Source organism: Acanthopagrus latus, chromosome 8 (genome assembly GCF_904848185.1).
Source record: "Acanthopagrus latus isolate v.2019 chromosome 8, fAcaLat1.1, whole genome shotgun sequence".
Classification (NCBI taxonomy): Eukaryota; Metazoa; Chordata; class Actinopteri; order Spariformes; family Sparidae; genus Acanthopagrus; species Acanthopagrus latus.
This window is the reverse complement of record NC_051046.1, coordinates 11,482,646-11,502,636: the sequence shown is the minus strand read 5'-3', so window position 1 is coordinate 11,502,636 and position 19,991 is coordinate 11,482,646. Positions and strand designations below refer to the sequence as shown.

At 41.8% G+C, this 19,991-nt stretch overlaps 4 protein-coding genes across 11 annotated transcripts in view; 1 reads left to right on the top strand and 3 right to left on the bottom strand.

Moving 5' to 3' along the window:
- Positions 1-606: 606 nt before the first annotated feature.
- rapsn (receptor-associated protein of the synapse, 43kD) lies at positions 607-6,686 on the bottom strand. The gene is made up of 8 exons (XM_037106269.1): positions 5,452-6,686; positions 4,541-4,879; positions 3,761-3,919; positions 2,882-2,980; positions 2,623-2,745; positions 2,475-2,528; positions 2,078-2,277; positions 607-1,831 (listed from the first exon to the last, which is right to left on the bottom strand). Exons 1-8 carry the CDS (start codon positions 5,674-5,676, stop codon positions 1,759-1,761), a joined length of 1,272 nt encoding a protein of 423 aa, XP_036962164.1. The 5' UTR covers positions 5,677-6,686; the 3' UTR covers positions 607-1,758.
- A 224-nt stretch (positions 6,687-6,910) lies between these two features.
- kbtbd4 (kelch repeat and BTB (POZ) domain containing 4) lies at positions 6,911-10,559 on the bottom strand. Of its 3 annotated transcripts, none has more exons than XM_037106264.1 (5): positions 10,403-10,559; positions 8,988-9,462; positions 8,760-8,901; positions 8,317-8,423; positions 6,911-8,201 (listed from the first exon to the last, which is right to left on the bottom strand). In XM_037106264.1, exons 2-5 carry the CDS (start codon positions 9,447-9,449, stop codon positions 7,341-7,343), a joined length of 1,572 nt encoding a protein of 523 aa, XP_036962159.1. In that variant the 5' UTR covers positions 9,450-9,462; positions 10,403-10,559; the 3' UTR covers positions 6,911-7,340. The 3 variants fall into 3 exon arrangements, with proteins under 3 accessions (XP_036962159.1, XP_036962161.1, XP_036962160.1); XM_037106266.1 differs by lacking the exon at positions 10,403-10,559 and adding an exon at positions 10,111-10,350; XM_037106265.1 differs by lacking the exon at positions 10,403-10,559 and adding an exon at positions 10,081-10,105.
- A 3,281-nt stretch (positions 10,560-13,840) lies between these two features.
- LOC119024439 (protein FAM180B) lies at positions 13,841-14,702 on the top strand. The gene is made up of 3 exons (XM_037107261.1): positions 13,841-13,978; positions 14,148-14,221; positions 14,333-14,702. Exons 1-3 carry the CDS (start codon positions 13,912-13,914, stop codon positions 14,678-14,680), a joined length of 489 nt encoding a protein of 162 aa, XP_036963156.1. The 5' UTR covers positions 13,841-13,911; the 3' UTR covers positions 14,681-14,702.
- A 93-nt stretch (positions 14,703-14,795) lies between these two features.
- The window catches only part of ddb2 (damage-specific DNA binding protein 2), a 76,153-nt gene continuing 70,957 nt past the window's right edge, over positions 14,796-19,991 (bottom strand). For 3 of the 6 annotated variants that reach the window (XM_037107258.1, XM_037107256.1, XM_037107257.1), the window contains 10 exons: positions 19,772-19,907; positions 19,571-19,680; positions 18,479-18,670; positions 17,816-17,982; positions 17,042-17,141; positions 16,563-16,740; positions 16,273-16,418; positions 15,440-15,595; positions 15,310-15,355; positions 14,796-15,228 (listed from right to left, as the gene is read on the bottom strand). In XM_037107258.1, coding sequence (XP_036963153.1) covers positions 14,975-15,228; positions 15,310-15,355; positions 15,440-15,595; positions 16,273-16,418; positions 16,563-16,740; positions 17,042-17,141; positions 17,816-17,982; positions 18,479-18,670; positions 19,571-19,680; positions 19,772-19,901 — 1,479 coding nt within the window. In that variant the 5' untranslated portion in view covers positions 19,902-19,907 and the 3' untranslated portion in view covers positions 14,796-14,974. Of the gene's footprint in view, positions 15,229-15,309; positions 15,356-15,439; positions 15,596-16,272; positions 16,419-16,562; positions 16,741-17,041; positions 17,142-17,815; positions 17,983-18,164; positions 18,311-18,478; positions 18,671-19,570; positions 19,681-19,771; positions 19,908-19,991 lie in introns of all 6 variants that reach the window. The other 3 variants (XM_037107255.1, XM_037107254.1, XM_037107259.1) reach the window with 2 other exon arrangements.

Here is a 19,991-nt window from a genome sequence, read left to right as displayed (position 1 = left end):
TGGGTCAACTTACTTACATGTTGAACAGAGAGAGAATCTAAATACTTTATATTTTAAAGCTACACTATTCGTCAAGTGTGATGATTGATTATAAGAGTTTGAAAAGGGCTTAAATGGCGGCACCAATTCTACACATTAAAGTAGCTAAAAGCCTTTTGTGGGTCTAGAGGAAGCTGCATGTAATCTGATAAATTCCTATCAGTGATGTCATGCAAACGCTCTAGGTTGCATTGTGGGTAATGTAGGTGACAAGCTCTGAAAATAAAGACGAGTACGTGGAATTAAAAATGGCGATGTGTCATTCTGCTGCAACGATTTTTATCATTCGCCTTTAAACTGTCCATCATGTGTCCAGCAGTGTTGCTCAAAGCCAGGTGCCTACATTACCCACAATTCAGTGTAACTACTGAGTGACATCAGTCGAGGTGATTTACAATGCAGCTCCCCCTGGAGCCACAAAGAGCTTTAAACTATTTTTTTTTTTTCACATGCAGTGGTTATTTCCACACGTGTAAAATTAGTGAAGTTTATTTTAACTGAACCACAAAATGTCTAAAGTAAGTTCAACTAATATATAAAGGGATATGAACGACAACAGCAACTGTATATTAAGAAATACTATAATTAACAATACTGAAATAAGTAAATACACAGTTTCATGGATACATAATCTGATGTAATCCAATTGTTTTGCTTTGCATTGTGAGTAAAACATGCAACAATAAATGATGTGCTCAGGTTTACAATGCCTCAGCAAGTAAATCATCTCAATCTGACTATCGAGATTTTACCATTAATTAATATTTACATACAACTACAAATACGAAAACACTACATTAACACAAACTGTATGTAACTCCTCTAAATAATCATTTGATGAGTGTGATTGGTCAAAGAAGACCCTTTCCCAATAGGTGTCCTTCTCAACAAAATCATGTTGATGTCACACTTAAGAGTTAAACATTTCCAGAAATGGACAGAAAAGGAATTTCTATGAACACAATGTGTGTTGATCCTGCTCCTTAATCTCGCTGAATAAGGAGAAAAAAACAGCTGCATGAACCTGTTTTGTAAAGACATACTAGTTTCTGAATGGTTAAGAGATTTTAGTTTTTCCTTTTTTTTTCTTTTTTTTTTAGGTTTTACAAAACACCTCAAACTTTCAAAACAAATTAACATGAGAATAGTATGTACATGAATACAATAATAAATATATCATGTATGAAATCAGGTAAATTCAGAAATGGCTCTGTGTTGTGATAAAAAATAAATCTGAAAACAGTTGAGTATGTTGCGTAAAAGGTAAATACAACAATCCCTGTGACTAAAATTAAAGAGTCATCACTGACTTTAATAAACAATTCTAATGCATTAAATAGCAAATACAAGTTAGAAATGCTCTGCGAACGGTCCATGTTCCTCTTGATTTAACTTCTGCAACAAACGGCCAGTCGTCAGAGACAGTGTAGGTTCTTTCTTCTTCAGCTTATATGGAGATGTAACAGTCTCAGTTACACCTCCTCACTCTGATGAGAGACGTATGTCTTTCAAAAAGGTGGACGCCTTGATTGTGTCCTCAGAGACGAACTCTGCGACACTCTCGGTTCAGTTCAGCATCCTGTGCACGGAGCAGTGGATTATTACTCCTCAAACATCTTCAGCCACATCCTGAGGCTGCCTGCTGCTCTCAGATCAGTCAGGAGCCTGCGAGGCTTCGCCCTGTGTCTGCAGATCCAACGCACAAACACAGTCTCACAATCACACGAATCCAGGCTTCATGGAGGACTTGAAACATTTAGGACAACCCTTTGTCCCATTTGTCTGCAGACACCTGAAAGGATGAAACAGCAGAGTGTCAACGGCTTTATATATGCTGAAAATTAAGAATGTTAAAGAACATCGTTGACTGGATTTCTTTTTAAAACATATCAGAAACAAGTCTACCGCATTTCTTTTACATGCAAAGTTATGGGCGAAGAACATCAAAATCAAAATTACGCCTAAAAATTTGTGTTGTCTCAACTCAAATGCTTCAGAAACAATGAAAGGAGACAGCACACTGTGCTAGAATACCCACTTGAGATGGAAGATGTGGGAACAGGGTAAGGCCTGCAGTTTTTGGTCCCTGTCCCCGATGGACTCTCCACACATGCCGCAGTAGAGCTCCAGCTCCTCGACACACTGCAGGAACTTCACCACCTGCTCTCTGAGCTCCTCCTGCTGCCCCCGGCTGCGATAAATCCCTTCGCTCAGGCAGTGGACCTTCAGCGTACATAGCTTCAGACAGATAGCAGAGGAAGACCGTCAGCATCACACGTGGACTGTGTCTGTGTGTAATATACTAGCCCGTAGGATCCTTTATTATTCAAATAATTTCTAATTCATTTCCTGTCCAGTGGCTTATTGATTAAAGGACTCTCCTCTACAGCTCTACTCGTGTGTTTTGTCTTGTGTCCTGTGCGAACATCAGTTACCTTGTTTCCAATTCCATCAGCCAATTCCTGTGCTCGCTGCAGGGAATCAAGAGCCTGTAAAATAAAGAATGAGGAGTGGGGGGGTGTCACAGTTACCAGGTGAAAGAATTCCGTCTTTCAAGCTCAGTGTATATTTAATTATAGATACCTTGTCAAATTCTTTCTGCACAAGCCAACTCTTTGCCACTCCCACATAGACGTGCGTTTGTCCAAGACGGTTTCCGATCTCAGTCATGATGGCCAGCGCAGACTCGTAGCGAGGGAATGCTTTCTAGATAGACGTAGAGAAACACCAAAGTAAAGCTGAGTATACGAAAAATATCCCCGACAGAACGTTTTAGTGAGAAAGCACGGAAATATATGAACTAATGAAACCCAACAAGCGTGCACAAACGGAGGCTCCTTACATCAACGTCACGCCTGCAGCGGTGTATGTCTGCAAAGTTTAGTAGGCACAGAGCCTGCAGAGGACGGTCGCCATGCTGCAGAGCAATCTTCATCGATTCCTGTTGAAGAGCGAGACAGAGATTTTTAGAGAGGAGAGTTTTTCTGACCTCCTCGCCTGCGTTGCCAAAGCTCTGCTGAAAATGAATTATGGGAGATCATTTTGTATAATTTCTTTCCAGTTCGTTGGAGAGAGAAACACCCATAAAACATAATATGCATCCTAAATTAAGTGTCAACATGGATGCAACTAAAGGAAAGGTTGCTTTCAGTTAAGCTGTATTTAACTACTTTCTACTACTTTCACTCTGAGGAACATATTTCATTCAGCATTGTATTTTCACATAAACCCGACTGAGGGCCAGAGAACGTGACACGCTGTTGTTCCACCTTTTGGACTCCTCTCGTGCTCTGGTATTCTAAATATGAGGGGATGTGTAAATTGTTTGGCTAAATGCGTTTGGCAAATGTAATAAATCTGAAATGCATCCTGCTGTCTTGTTACTATACCTTTTACACTCCAAGGCAATGACATCAAGATATTTTTCACCCTCGGTACATTATTAGAACACAGTGAAGACTAAAGCCACCCACTTCATTAACACTTTAAACCTCGGTGAGCATATTTTTGTCGAGGTCTAAGGCCTGGTGCAACACAACAACTGGCGCCTGCACCTGTCCAGAAAGAGAAACATCTACTGTATCGGCAGCTCGGACACCGGAACAGTCAAAGGCGTCGGGGGACGCTGAGAGGAAACAAAAAGTGTGACATTCTCCGCAGACTTATGTGAGTTTGTCTTTGTGGGATGCATCTCTTGTGTGTTGGTTATATAAAACAATACCTCACAGCATTCCATGGCGTCTGGCAGGCGCTCCAGTTTCCTGTAGGCGACAGACATGTGGTACTGGCTCATGGCTCGATACTTGAGGCTCCAACCTTTGCCATAGTCATTGACGAGCTCAGCTGCTTTGCAGGGGAAGAACAGGGCTTTCTCATAGTCCTGTTGGCAGAGGTTATTGATGAGTAAGACCTCTGATGTCCAACTATTGGCCACAAATGGCAGCAAAGTCGGACGTCCAATTTAGATACTACTGACACAGACCTCTTGGTTGGTGTTTCCCTTCCAGTGACAGAGAATTTTATCTTTGAATCAGGCTCATTATATGTTTTCTTCATAAAATGACGGGACCTATGAGTGCATTCCTCAAACGCTACCTCACCACAATCCCATTGAAACCAATCCTCCCCTGGAAGCCGAGGGATTACTCTTACAAATCTCTGATGTCAAGGGTACTACATAAGCCCCTCGCCAGCCAGCCGACTCACTCCGCCCTCTGTTTTACAATGACCAGCACTACACAAGCTAACCATTGATGATGTTGGTGTGGATGCCCTGCAGTCTTGTCATACTCTGGCATCAGTATTATTAATTGTGCAAAACAGACACTTTAACAACCCATTTAATGTTTTACCTAACAGGTCCGTCAAAGCATTTTAGATCTTTTACAGCTCTGACTCATTGTCTCAGAAATCTCATGTATAAATCACTATAAAAAATAAATCAATTAAAAAGGCCATCCTGAGCACAGGCTAAGATGTAGAATTTGCCGTGCAGAAGTACCTTCAGCTGCACATAGATGTTTCCCAGACTGCAGCACACTCTGCACTCCAGCATCTTGTCGTCGTTGTTGTGTGCGTAGCGCAGGGCCTTCTCGTAGCTCTCCAAAGCTTTCTGGAAGACGCTGAGGCCCAGGAAGGCGTTGCCCATGCTCAGGCACACCTGGCCGTTGAGCTGCAGGCTGACCGTGGTGCCCTGCATGTTTAAGCAGGTCTTGCAGTAGGACACCGTCTTCTGGAAGTCGCACAGCTTCTCGTTGCTGCGCGCCAAGTTCAGGTATCCCTCCGTCAGGTAGTCGGGGTCCTCCATCTCTCTGGCCGTGTCGATTTGATCAAGAGCGTACTGCAAAGGGAAGGTAAGGTGAGGGACAACTCGCAGGAAAGTTGAATTCAGGTAGAGGCTGGATAAAAGAATAAATAAAAGACCTAAGGCCTCTGCTTTATGAAGTCCTCGTTAAAGCTGTGTGGAAGAGTGTGGGTGCCGCTTGAGTAAAGATAATTATGTCAACAAGACACCCCACACTGATACTCGGGTTGCAGGGCACTTATTTACTCTGCATCGCATGGAAGCCACAAATTAACCCATGCTTCTCAAGATCACTGTAAATGGAACCAATGAGGCGACTTTTGACCCCCTCGCGTTCAACAATCACTGCCAAAATGCTGCTGCAGCATGAACTGTAGCAGACATGATGACATATAAAATTGAGTGGCAATACAGTGGCATTCAACTTCTCTCTCTCTCAAACACACACACATACACACACACACAGTACAGCTGGTTGCATAACAACATATGATCGGCCTTAAAAATGTGAGAAATGTCTTAGTGTGAATTATTTAAAATCCAAATGACAACACAGCTATCATATTTCATACAAATCAAACCTTTTAAAATTTGCTGACTGTTCTTACCTTGAGCATATCTTTATATTTTCCCATTTCTGAGTGAGCTGTAATCAGGCACCCCAACACCCGAAACTTCCCCCCAGGATCTGAGGTCTTCTCCAGCACTTTTGTCCACACATGCAGGGCTTTGTCTGTCTGGTTGGACTGATACAACCTCAGGCCCTTTTCTATCTGCTGCTTGGTTTGGTCCTGGCCCATCTCTGGTGCAAGGCGCCTCATAAAAATATTCATTCGTTTAGGCCATGCAATTTCAGTGAGGCAGCAAGAAAGTAGATCCTTGCCATGCACAGTACAACTCCAAAGAAGATCCCTTGAAGATGATCCTCCTGAGAGGGTCGGAGCCAGAGGGCCTACAGGATCCCGCTCTCTCAGCTCCGGCTGTGCTGAGACGTAGAGGAAACCAGATCCACCGAAGTAAAGCGGCAACAGAGCAAGACCATTATCACCAGAGAGAGCTGGGAAAATACCTTCCCCATTTAACCGTGTGATGATCCCCCGTTCAAAAAATCCTCCCCAAGATTTCCGCTTGAAAAATGCCAAAGAAACACGTTTCCCACCAGAGTGCTAGTGGCGATATCCCAGAATATCTACTCCCTCCACACCCCAGTGAGAGGAATTCTCAGCACCGACCCCCTCCACCTTCCTCCTACTGCTGGCGCTACAGCAGATGGCCTTGTCACTCTAGACCATGTGTCCCTTCAGGAATTCTGTCCTGCCCTCAGTAAGCAGTCCCAAGGTCACTACAGCTCCTAGCAATCTACCTTCACACCAAGCCTCACACGCTGGTACACTGGACGGCAACATTTTTACATCACAACCCTCTGGAGCGTTAAAAAACACATCCACAAATGGATCCCAGCAGACTCCCACATCATGCGGGGGTGTGAACTGTGATACAGGGGCTATAAACAGCTTTATTGCCCAACATTAAGGGACTTGCATGTCAGATGAGGCTAGTGGTGGCCGTCAATTCCTATTGGGAGTTCTTATGGAGGCGCATATGTGCCCCCAGAAACCCCCACCCTTCATCTTGGCGTCAGCAACTGATGCTTAGAATAGTTCACAAAGTCTGACATGTTACTGGGTTTGGGTTTCAGCTGCACAGCCTCCTGCAGCACATCAATGGGATCAAAGTTCTGGCCTCTCTGTAGTAGCTTTCTCTCCTTCAACCCCCCCCAAGGACAAAACAGGCACCTTTATCACCTCGCCATTCACAAGATGCACGACCAAAGATAAATACTGCTGGGAGTTGCTGTTTTGTTGAGCAAGTGCAGAACTTTTTAAAATGTGTGACTGCGTAATTTCAAGAACTAAAGATTCTTAATCCTCCCCGGTAATGAACGTAATAAAGACTCACAGGAAAAAACATGAAGCTACAGCGATACATTCAGCGTTTCTGTCAACAGTTTAACTTAAACATTGTACATCAAGAAATACAATCTCAAGACAAGAAACTGTGAAAAAGTTAGAAAATATTGTCCGTCATCATGTTTATGCACTTAAAATCTGACATCAGAGGACATTTAACCTACAACATCATGATACACTGATTCACGTACAATATACTGAAGGACGTCTTTTGTTCAGTTTAGGTTGTTCATGCGTGTCAATAAACCAGCAGTGCACAGGAAAACAATGTCGATTAGTTCAACACTGGTTACAGCATCATCACAAATTGTTTGACCTCTCCGCTAACAATGAGACACACACACACAGTAACTGTTTGTACAGAATATCAGAATGTCATTGTCAGAATGGAATGAGTGACACAGAAACCAGATGAGTAAATACATTTAGAGGTCCTCTCAGGATGTCTCAACAGCGGAGTCATGGTAAGTTATCCACCGGTATTCCCTGATTGTCTGCGGTGAGAACGTGAACATCCAGAGGACGTTTCAGGCCAAAACAAACTGCCAGTTTGTGAGGAGGATTTTTATACCTCTGATAACGGAGACGACAGACGTGGCCGGGTTAAACTTTAATGTGTTTGCGTCACCTTTCTTACATTTGTCCCTGAAGACGTATATGCAGCCATTACAGCTGGCCACCTTCCAGAGCGATGGAACGCAGCTCCACACCTCCGGGAAGCGAAGGCGAGTGAAGCTCTCCAGCAGAGGGTTGTAGCACACCAGCGAGTCTCCCTCTGCTACGATGAAGATCACGTCCATGTGGACAGCGGCGTGCATGCAGCCGGCGAACGGCAGCATGTAAGGCTTGATCTGGCACTTCTGGGAGGTGGTGTCAAAGCACTGAATCAGTCGAGATGGCTTGGTAAAAAAATCCATGTCATTCTCCTCCCCTCCGAGCAGGTAAATGGTGCCTCCCAGATTGACACCAGCAGCTCCGGACACTGCCGTGTCCAGTTGGCTGGTCTCTGTCCACATGTTGTCCTTCACTGTGTAGTAGATGACGGCATTAGAAAGTGTGTCCTGCAGCGTCTTGCCTCCTAGTGAGTAGATAGCGTCCTCAGTAGCAACAGAGACCATTGTATGATGGAGGCGGTCTCTGGGCAGTGGAGCGCAACGCTCCCAGTCCATGGTGTGCATGTTGCACTTCCACATGCGTCGTGGGATGGACCCCCCAACTACATACAGGTCACCTCCATGTTTACAGGCTGCAGTGATCTGATGACACAGACTGTTCTGACCGCTCACGCTGATCGCATCGTCCTCGTCACAGTGAAGCGACACGGCCAAAGAGTGCGTCCGCGCTTCCTCTTTACCAATCAGGTAAATGTGGACGTTCTCACCAATTTCCTGTGGATACACAAAATACAGATAAACCAAACACCTGAGATACAAATTATTACAACAGACAAAAAAATTGAGCGTTCTCTTCAATATGTCTCAGTGTTACACTTAATAATGTTACCTTGAGGTTTTCTTGGAGGATACAAGAAAACTCCTCTCTCTCCACCTTGTTGTGGTTTATCCATGACTCGATAGCCACTGTTGGATTCTGTGAGCTCGGAACGCCATCTGAACACAGACAAACACAGTGAGTCACATTGATAAAATGGGTTAAAAAATTGATAAATGCCTCAACCATTCAGCTGTTATCAACATCACAGGACTGTAGCTGTTTTTGCATGTTTTTAATGACATCTTTTTCAACCACAAAAAACACAGAATTTGTTTGATTTGTACAGAACACAACCACAGCTAGTTATCAGTCATTCCAGTAAAGACTGGATTTCAAACGTACAAAAACACTAAACTCAGCTGGAAACGTGTAGCAGTGTCACAGTGAACATCATTCATGTTTTAGTTTTGGGTTGGGTTGGCACATAGTGATAGGAAAGCGACAGTCAATACCTTTGATGATGTCCAAGAGAAGACAGAGAGGCAGATTCAGAAACTCTTCAGTCTGATGCAACTGAGCCAGATGGATTTTAGCACAATGCTTGGCCGCAGTATACAACTCCTGGTCACTGTGTCTGTCTGCAAGCCACATCACCTGGGCAAAAACAGACAATCGTGAAATTGATACTACACAAGTACAAACATGTAGCAAAGACTGTTTTGTGAGAAACAGTGAATCACCTGCAGGCAGTTCTTGACCTCGACTGTCCGTGAGAGGAAGCGAGAGCACTCCTCAAACAGCGCAGTCAGCTGATACATATCTGCCATCTCATAGGTGTCCTGCAGCTCCTCCACCCTCAGTTTAATTGTGCCGTGATAGATGTAGTCGATCAGCAGCTGAAAGACGGTGGCGCTCACATCCTTCAGTTCGATGGCGCGGTTGTGCGACTCTTTAAGGTTGGAGGTGAACATGGAGCGGAAGAAACTGCTCTGTGCCGAGAGCACCAGGCGGTGCAGGTGAAACTCTTTGCTGTCCACAGTGACAGTGACGTCAGCAAACAAGCCATCCTCCAGACACAGGTCCATGATGCTCTTCACCACCCGGCTGGAGTGGGAGCGGTCGGTGAAGGTATATCCTAGGAAGTAGTTCTCCTCTCCCACAGAGCCTCCGACACTGAGGCCCCCCTCCTCACTGGACTCCATCTTTGCTGCTTGCCTGAAAAAAAAATCATCAAACAGCACAGCATCCATTACACACAATTTTTAGTTTGTAAGACACATCTCAGTGAAACTAATGCAGTCAATTACAAATGAAGCACAACAAACCCCTGAATTTATTAAGGTTATAATGCTCAGATGTTGTTGTAGCTTATCTAGAGAAGTCGATTACAGCCGATGTTGATATTATGTATATATTAGTATGTATAAAATTAGTATGTATAAAATCTGATAATCTATCTGCCAATATGTTGTTAAATAAATAAATAATAAAAACAAATGATGACTGCTGATTTTGACCATGAGGACATTATGACAGGACAGCTTCACAGTTGAAAAATACACATCAGTGGTCATTTATGGTCAATTTATGCAATCGATTTTCGCTCTGCAATTTCTTGTTATTAACCTTGCAGACGTACTAATTTGTACTAATTCAAAATAAACTAATATAAGGTGAACTTTCCCTCGAGCTTTGGCGCTGATTCCGTATTGTTATCAATTTGGATACTCTCGTAATGCTGCTGTTACACTGTACTCACAAGGAAAAGCACTTTCTAATATAATCATCCCCAATAAACATGATTTCAACTAGAATAGCTAAAATACAACACACCTATCAGAAAAATACAATATAATTCAACACCTGCGACGTTTTCTGTGACAGAATCAAAATAAAATAAAATAAACAAATAAAAATAATTCAGAGTTTACACTGACACTGGCTATGCTACGCTAACTCAAGCCATGTTGTCTGTCCCGTTAACTGCGGTTGTGATCGGCTAGCGTTAGCGCCCACAGCAGCTAGTTAGCTAGCTAACGTTACCGTGACTGACAATTCAACCGCAATATCGTGGAAGCAGAGTTTAACTAAAAGTGTAAACAAGAAAGAGGAAGTCGTAACGTCTTAAACAGAACAAGTAAACAAGCGTTGTTACCTTTATTTCCTCTAATTTTATCATTCAGGAACAGCCGAACTCCTCACCGGAAGTAAATAAACTTTTTTTTCGTCGTTCAGCTGTGCAGACGACTCACTGGTGCTACCGCCGCCGTGTGGTGGAGCTGCGTTACTACACCTGTCATTTTGGAAATACCACCTTTCTGCTGGATGTACATACTGCTGTATTGTCGTGTCGTAAAAAGAATCAAAAAGTCATACTTGAGTAAAAGTAAAGATATTATGCTAAAATGATACTTAGGTAGAAGGAAAAGTCACCCATATGAATAGTAGCCTATTTGAGTAAAAGTCTTTAAGTGTCTGAGAGGGAGTGCAAAAGTATCAAAAGTAATTTTCTGGCAATAAAAGTGCTACAGTATTGAAAGTACCAGTAAAAGTACAATTAGACATATATTTACACAAATTACTATACTTTATGCAAATATTCAGCATTTTCAAACTAACAGAATCAGTTTGTTTTTTTAATAAGATCGTCAATAATCTTTTTCTAAAAGTTCAAATCATGCTAATGATTATTCGCAGGCAAAAAATATAATTTCAATTATATTGAAAGGTAAAAGGAATGAGAAAAGTTTTGAGGAGAATTTTCTTTTCACATTTGAAACCAAGTGAAACATTTCTTTTATAGCATTCTTTTCTTGTTTGAAAACAAATGAAAAATGATTTCTTTTCAAAATGCAGTGACGTACATATGAAGTAGTGCAAAATGGAAATACTCAAGTGCCTCAACATTGTAGTCTAGTACAGCCCTTGTGAAATTTATAAATGTACACAGAGTCAGGTTCTGTGTATGACACCATACAAACAGTGCCTTTGTTGCAGCATGTACTGTATAAAATAACAACCTCCTGTGGTGGGTTTTAAGCTTATTGCACATATTTGTCTTATCTACTGACACAGATCCTTCCAATGCATTCATGCTTATGAGGTGTGATTTAAAAAATAACACCTATAAATTCTGTGAGAAACATATTAAGACTGCAGAAAATATGTTTTTCCACTGTGAAATAGTGCAGGCCTTTCAGAGCTGCGTCACCCAATGACTGGTAAAGTTTAACTATCATTATCATTATCATTATTATCATTAATACCATGAAGTAAAAAAAAAAGAATATTGTGTTAAGTTCATTTTTGGCAGGGTTAAACCATTACTGAAACATTAGATTTTCTTGACTAATTCTGAGAAGGGCTCTTACGCCCACTCGGTGGATACTGGCAGGGCCGTAACTACCATTGAGGACAGCGAGGTCATTTCCTCGGTATCTTTTCTCAGTGGAAAAAAAAAGAAGGTGATAACTGCCGACAAATGGTTGGGGGCCTTAAGGACATTTTCACGCAAATTCATCTAAAAGAAAGCTGAAGGCTCTGCCGTCCCTGAAGAGATGGACTATGAGAACTCTGTTGTGATGTTGAAATGAGAAGTTCTGCATCTGAACTTCAACTTTCTGAACCAACACCTCAGTGTCGCCTCTCAGCTGCTGTGATTGGACACGAGTCTTCATGGATGTAAAAATAGATTAGAGTCAAAATTATGAACTCTTCTTATTACTCTCAAATTTAGCAGCTCACAATCACCTTCCCACAATAAGTCTCTGAATGTTTTCTTCATTTGTGTCACTGTGGAAGCTCTGTTTGAACAAAGGTTATGTGCTGTGACTCAGGTTCTATGATCACAAGTGGAGCTGTCTGACTTTTATGTTTCATATATGTTTGATAGTTTCTTAGAAGAGAAAAGTCGATGTTTTGAAGATAAAATGTTTTTTTTAGTCTGTCTATTCTAAAAATGTTGATTTGGCATCTAAAAGACCAGATTGACATTTTATAAGCATATTCACACGTGATTTAAGTGTGTGAGTATGAAAATTAGCAGTAGGAGCTTACAGGCACCATGTGCTGTGTGTAATAACGTCTCAGACATGCAGTCCCATTGTAGTCTACACAGAATGTATTCTGTGTCTCATTTCTGGTTTACTGTGTTATGTAAATCACTGCACTGAGGTCTCAGGACTGAATACATTTGGTAGTAGTGCTATCCAAGTTAGTGCTCAACCATCACAAGTGATAACATAACTAGCTAATGTTAACCAACTACAAATAGCTGTTTCAGAGGTAGTGACACTACTGTCTTAAAAAGAGCCGATCTTTGGGTGGCCATTGAAAGCAGAGTGAAAATAAATCATGTTGACTGATGTTAGCTAGCTAACTTATAATCCATGCTTGCTCATTTTTTGAAGTTAGGTTGTTCTTTGACTGTATCTAGTACTGCTGCTGCTACTACTTAAGTGATTTCTGTACCTACTAGATGTTTTAATAGCCTATACTAACTATAGGCTATTAAACATACTTTTAAACACAGTTTTAAACATACTCGTCAAGACTGCAGCAAGCAGACATAGTTTCTTCTGGAACTCTAAAACTAGTTTTTATGATGTTAATCCTAACAGAGGCCAGGCCAATAATACAATGATACCCAGCGCTGTTAAAGTTACTTTATCAACTCAGCTGAGTTGCTGTGTGTTTCCTTTCCTCAGGCATAATGAAGAGAGCACAACAAACCCTGCAGGACAAGAGCTGGTGAAAAGGAAAGAAAGGTGAATGAGAAGACCAGGTGCTGCCCCAGGATAGGATTATCAATGTCCCATACACGCTGATGTTAAACAAACAATCCTTTCCTCTGATCTACTTCAATCATAATCATAATTATTCAATCTTAATGTAACTTAACAACATATCTAGTAGTATTTCATAGTGAAATTGTGTGACTTACATTTTTCTTGTGTTCATGTACTGTTTGTGTTTGAGTTTGCATCATTTGGTATTTGAGTTATTTAAGTGTGTCTTAAAGTTGATATTGAGGTGTATATTATTTTGCTTAATTCCTTCTTGGCAGGAGAGACAAGTGGAATCTTGTATGGCATTATGTCCTATTACATCTAGGCTAGATAATCTTTGAAACTTGGCTTATGTTAGGACATCTATGTTAATTGGAATCAGTGTACTGTCAATAATCAACAATCATACAATTTCAATGAGTCTACATGCCTGGTGACTGACTGCCAGGCATGTAGACTGGTTATGGCCCTGGATACTGGCCCTATTAATTAAGTTTGTTTTTTGTATGTTTATGTATTGGTTGAGTTTTTTTTTTCTCTTGCTCATCATGAACACACTGGGAAAATACATTACCCACATAATGTCTTGTACTTACTGGGGAACAAATATTGTAGAAGGTCAGTTGGCTTTGTGAACTTTGAAGTCATGCCAGCAGACAGTTCTTCATGCAGTGGATGAAAAGAACCAGGAATTTAAAAAAAAGCGCTGCTGTCTGCTCTGCATTACAGCCAACTGGCTTTTGGTCCCTTTTTCCAAGGTGAAAAAATGTACGGTATTCAGGCTGAGCTGCTTCAGCCTGAATTCACAAAAGTAGACGAGGGACAGCAGAGGTGAGAAGGATGTGGTGTGTTATGTGTCGGTAAAGAGAGAATAGATATGAAAATACGACTCCACGTCTGCCTTCAGGTCATTTTGTGGCTTTGGTTTGAGCCTGCGCTGCAAGGTAAGAAGAAACAAGATCTCTTGACAGCACTCTGATGTGGACACATTTTTTTAAGATGTTATAAAAAGACACTGCGTTCCCAGATGTCACTGTATGTAGGCACTTTAGTTTACTTCCAATGATTAATTTCAGTTATATCGCAGTTAAACGTTGGTATTTTCTACTTCAGATGTGGCTGCAGGCAAAAGTCCAACTTCTCATAAAACTGGCTCATCAATCTCTGATGCAAACCTGATGTTTGAGGTATTTTCCTCATTTCAGAGCTCTGCAGAAGTCTACATGCAGCTACATTTATACTGTTTTAATCACACGGTAAGTAAGTGATGGACGTGTATTTTTCGATCCGGAGCACAGATCCTGCTGGGCGGGGTGGAGATGGATCAGGACAACAACATCGTCCTGTTAGATAAGGAGCTGGCGTCCATGAAGGCGGGGCGGACTTTCCTGTCCCAGATCAATGACAACATCCCCAGAAGCCAGAGCTCCATGGAGCAGATGGTGTCCGAACTGCAGGGTCAGAGGAGGAGGCCGCTGACTCAGGCTCAGTTTGAGAGTCTCGTCCTGAGCATGGTGTACTCTGCCCACCAGGCCAGGCACCAGGAGAGAGAGGAGGAACAGGAGGCCTGGGGCGGAGTGCTCATCCAGCTGGCAAATGTCACGGTCCACGAGCTACGTGGAAGTTATCTCTTCAGTTATGCATGAAAGTGCCAGACTGCACAAGATAAATGTGTATGCAATAAATAAGCTGCCTTAAATCTTCCTGTGATGTTTTTTTTTTACATAACGGGGTAAAAGATTAAGGACTTGATCATGAATGAAACTTTTTTTTTTTTTTATTAAAGTACAGTAGAAAAAAAAAACATTTGTATAAATGTACAAGAGCTCCAGTTTTGAACTGGTTTATAAAAGTATATCTGATACATTTTTTTAAACATTCAAAACAATCCCTGAATTTAGAGACACGACGAACAGTAAACAAAGGAACATAAACACAGTTCACTTCTTCCTCGTCTGAGCCTGTTTTTGTTTTGTACACCCAGTCTTGGTCTTGGTTTTGGTCCCTGATTCTTCCAGAGAAGCGAGTTTCTTCTTGAGCTTTGCATCCACAGCAGGTCCTCTCCGGTCCCGGCTGGAGCGCTGCTGACTCCTCCTCTGGCCTCTGAGACTGTCTGCTGAGGTGGAGGTTTCCTCCTGTTGGGGATGATCGCTCAGCAATGACTCATTTCTGTCCCACACTAGGACTGTCACACCTGTGGTTAAAGATTAAGCATCTTTATCTGACCTCAACATCATCAGATTAAAAAAAACATTGATGCTTCTGAAGAACTCACCCATTCCAGTTCCAATCACTTCACCCATTGGATTGAATTTATTGACCTATTAATACATTTATGTGCATTAGTGACAACAGTTTTCTTGCCTTCAGACGTTTTTCTTGTGATTTTTAAAAAACATACTCACAGATTTGATCCCTGCAGCGGCGGGATCTTGCAGCTGATACACAAGCTCCGCTGTGTTGGCGTCATAGATGTCGACGGTCCTCTGATCTCCGGGACAAACGCGGTCATCAGGGTAGCGGCCCGCCACGACAAGGTCATAGACAGGGTGCCATGTGGCCTGGAGGGAAATAATGACAGCTGTCACACGCTGACCATCCACGCACAATTGACAAGATGTTGCTTCCCCCGTCTGTTCCAATATCATATTATGTATATATTATATATTGTTCTGAACAGATTCTTCTACACATTTGGATACTGAATGCCAAGATTTTCACACATCTCTACAACTCATGCTGTACATCAATGAGACAAGTTTGTAACTTCACTGTACACAAATCTGCCAGACTTACACTGACTGAATTTGACATTCTTCAATCTTAAAAGTTGTTAAAAATTTGATTTGTTGGCTGTTCACTTAAAAGAAAAATGGATCTTGTTATCAGATATGTATCCCGCAACCCAGGATCTTAACTTAAGTCATGTCTAATGTGTCTTTCTTTGTGTATGTGCTTCAACCATTTGTGCAACTTTACTGCAGCCTCTTTCAAACATTGTTGTCAAAAAATTACTGGGATGACCTGACAGGCACAGCTGACTGTTTTACACTATTCTGCTTTCATCCATTAAGGTAAACTGGTGGTCCGGATTTCCCTAAAAATCAGTCTCTGCCCTCATTATCACATCACCTCATGCAGGAAATGTTCCTGAACATGTTCAGGAGACTGCACATGTTAATCATATTACTGTGTGAGTTACCGTGGGATAAAAAACACAAATAGAGAAGAAACAAACCTTGATGGGTGTGAGATGCTGAAACTGTCTGTGTGGATGCTGGATGATATGTTGAGGCTTCGACCAATCGGAAGACGAGTAAACGCGGATCTGGTCGTACTGATCTGTGGTGAGCAGCTTGGAGCAGTCCAGTGGATTGAAATAGGCTGTGACAGAGAACAAAGAGGAAAAAGAAATCATTCCCACCCTAAACCAACAATGACACGTTTAACTTCTTCTCAACTGTGTCAAATGAATTTTCAGTGGCAACAACAGAACGTTGGAGGTGTTTTTCTGAGAGTGTTACTAACCTGAGTTGACAGCTTTGTCATGTGGCAGCTCATGAAGGAAGCTCTCCTTGTCTTTGATGTTTCTCAGGTCCCAAAGTTTCACTGTGTGGTCAACCGAGGCCGTCGCCAGCAACCAATCACAGCGCAAGTTGAACTCTGCGTGGGTCACTTTGGCTTTGTGCAACTTGTCTTTGAAAATCTATGAAAATCAAAACAAAGCCATCAGCAACTGAAATGTCTTCGTTAAAAACACACGAGAATAACTAAACCCTCTGTGCTGAAATGATCTCAGGTCCAATCAGCTTTTAAAGGGTCAAATTCAAGTATTTTTTAATACTCCCGAAATGAAGACAGCCAGATTATCAAAGCCTTTATATCAACATATTGGAGTCGTGATTATAAATGCTGAAAACAAAAGTTCATTAACGGTTAACATGCAGCATTTTTCAAAATGTTTGTGCGAACCCTGTTATCGGCTCTACTGTAGGATGGACACGTACCTTTTGGCCATCCAACCCCAGGAGTGTGAGCTCTCCCACATTGTCTCCTGTCACGAGCATCTGTCGGCTTACAGACACATCTACACAGCAGTACCAGTAACTAAAACAAAACAAAGAAAAAGGTTCATTTACTGTATTTAACAGATGAAATATTAAACATGGATGAGTGTATGATTCAATAGAGACAACTGATTGGCCTTTTTCTTTTTATAAGCAAAATTAGTAATCAATTATCTATTATCTATTCCTTCGCATTGCTATCCAGAAAGATAAGTACACATTTCTTATGATTTTAAAAGGTTTTCAATTAAACTCAGTAGAGCTGCAAGGATTTGTTAAGTTTTCTATCAGTCAATCAAAATAAAATCAGTTGCCAACTTTTTAGATAGTTGATTAATAATTTCAGTGATTTTTCAAGCAGAAAAACATTTGCTGGTCTGCATTTGAAAAATAGGGATTTGCTGCTTTTCTTCCTCGTTCATGATAGTAAATATAGTAAATTACTAGCTGTCGGGTTTCGAACTGTTCGTTGATTAACTGCTGATGGAAATAATCATAATTTGAGGCCCTAAATGAAGGTAATTTAAACAACACATTGTATTATCTAATAAATGCATTGTTTTTAAACTTCAGAGCTTTTTTCCCCTTTGTTATGAAATGCTAACATTTTCAGATACATGTTTTTATTTTAGACAGCATGATAAACTTAAGCATAACATTACAAGATCACAGCCTCTCTCAGCTGAGCGTCAGTCTTCTCCGTGGTTCTCTCACCAGACATTGTGGTGATCGTGGCCACAGTCTTGAGTTCTGGACAGAACGGTGGGTGTGTGGCCCTCAAAGCTCTGCACGGTCAGTGTGCCCTCTCCAGAAGCCACATAGACTTTGGAAAGGTCTGTCGGGCAGAACCTCATCCCTCCGATAAAGTCTCCTGCTCCGTTCTGTGCAGGAAAACACAAATGCAGGCCTATCACTGGGCAGTAACTAGCACTACACTGCCATATAAATGGGCAGCATTGAATCAATGAGGGGCCGTCTGGTAGAAAAGACTGACGCTGGGCTGATTGAACTCTACAACCTTTTTTGACTTGAGCTGACAGAAAACAATGGGACTTTGTCTTACTTCAGCGTGCATGTGCTGGCAAACACTGTTAGAGTCGTCCCATTGAAATCTCGCAGTGCTGTCGTACCCCCGATAGACGAGGTGAACAGCTGAGTGGGATTTAACGAGTTAAACTTCATGTCTGTAACTGAGTCTCCAGCCCCCATCTAAGGCAGAGAACCAATAACAGTAACATGAGATACATTTTATTAAAAATCTAACTTGCACAGCCAAAAATGTAATCTTAGTCTTAGTAGTCTTAACAGTGTTGCATAATTAAAAGCATGCAGGTGTGCTGCTATTACAATTAACCGGCCGGTCACACGGACACTCACCCCTTGGATGAAAGTTTGCTTCGTGGGCGTCTCATAGTCCCACAGGTACAAGTCGCCGCCTTTGGAGCCCACAGCCAGAGTGGTGGGATGAGTCGGGTGCCACTCCAGGCAGGTGATCCTGCGGTCGAAGGGGCTGGTGGCACCGTGGAAATGATAGGACGAGAGTGAGCGCACAAAAGGTTCCTGGAGACACTGGAGGAGACAACAAATATGCTTTAAATATATAAAGTGAAGATTTACAACACATGGAGGATACAATATACATTAACATGGTCAATACATAAGAATTGGCAGCAAATCTCAAGAGCAACTGCTAACTCTGCTCTGTTTATGCATACCTGACTGTAGCTGCTGTTAGCATGTTGGCTTTGTTAGCCGTGCAGCTAACAGGACTAACAGGGGAGTGCTGGCGTTTACACAGTGAGCAGAGGAGCATTTTTTTCAATGTTTAGTTATTTTTTGAATGTTTTAAACAAAACAAAAAAACAAAAAAAATTAAATATTTGACATTTAATCACTAACTATTTCACTTAGAACAGACTCTGCAAAACTCACAGCCACACAGGAAGTGTAGCAGGCAGAGACACACAGTAGTCCATCATCACAGTAAAGATGATGAGTCGATCATTGACTCTCTGTTCATAAACTTGATTCTTTGGGTTAAATCACAATAAATCACAATATTAACTGACGTGCTGATATGACCTGTGTCAAAAACTAGTTCTCCTAGTTCTCTGCTTATATGTCACAATAACAACAAAACTAGAACCAGGTCCTACATGAAAATACTTTGCGCATGTACAGGAATAGGAGAAACAGGGGTCATGAGAGGAAGCTCATTTTCACCCCAGTGAATCTTACTGCATTGTAACAACTTAATCTGACCATGAATATGTTTCTGCATGATGTACTCACAGGCCTACACCATGCACACTTGCACAGTCATCTACAGTAATAGTATTGCATATGGAAAACTTGCCCACTTCCACATACAAGTAGTCGCAGTAGTACAATATAGTAATATATTTTGATCCACAGTGTTATCAGTGCCCGTCTTTGGTCCCTCTGTCCAGTCTTTGAGTGAAGCCTCACCTGTCTCATCCGTGAGTGCAGACTTTGTCCCAGTGTGCTCTTGTAAATATAATGCAAGATGCTCCCATAGCCAGTCCTCTTCTGGACTGCTGCAGGTTTGAGAGGAGGCCCTGCAAGACACACAAACCAAAGCTGTCATGACATGAGGTACATTTCATGATCAATATCGCCAACTCCAGCTGTCCCGTCGGGGCTGCACACCTTGTTTAGATTTCTCTCCATCTTTCTTGTCTCGTAGTTTTCTGGAGAGGGTCGTCGCAGAGCTCTCTCCGGCTCTTTTCTTCACTTTTCCCTTTGGCTCGGAGGCATTTGACTTCGTCGGTCTTTTCATTTCTCCCTTTAAAAACATACGACGAATCTTAATGCACAGCACAAAACCGAGGCTTTGACTCGACAGTTAATCATTTAACGTCATCAATGA

Coding starts and splice junctions, on each gene's coding strand:
- LOC119024439 (XM_037107261.1), top strand. CDS start 13,912: ATGAAAATACGACTCCACGTCTGCCTTCAGGTCATTTTGTGGCTTTGG. Junction 13,979..14,147: donor GTTTGAGCCTGCGCTGCAAG/GTAAGAAGAAAC, acceptor TTTCTACTTCAG/ATGTGGCTGCAGGCAAAAGT. Junction 14,222..14,332: donor ATGCAAACCTGATGTTTGAG/GTATTTTCCTCA, acceptor TCCGGAGCACAG/ATCCTGCTGGGCGGGGTGGA.
- rapsn (XM_037106269.1), bottom strand. CDS start 5,676: ATGAATATTTTTATGAGGCGCCTTGCACCAGAGATGGGCCAGGACCAA. Junction 2,981..3,760: donor ACGCCATGGAATGCTGTGAG/GTATTGTTTTAT, acceptor GCTCTTCAACAG/GAATCGATGAAGATTGCTCT. Junction 2,746..2,881: donor GCTGCAGGCGTGACGTTGAT/GTAAGGAGCCTC, acceptor ACGTCTATCTAG/AAAGCATTCCCTCGCTACGA.
- kbtbd4 (XM_037106264.1), bottom strand. CDS start 9,449: ATGGAGTCCAGTGAGGAGGGGGGCCTCAGTGTCGGAGGCTCTGTGGGA. Junction 8,424..8,759: donor TCTCTTGGACATCATCAAAG/GTATTGACTGTC, acceptor GTCTGTGTTCAG/ATGGCGTTCCGAGCTCACAG. Junction 8,202..8,316: donor TCCTCCAAGAAAACCTCAAG/GTAACATTATTA, acceptor GTGTATCCACAG/GAAATTGGTGAGAACGTCCA.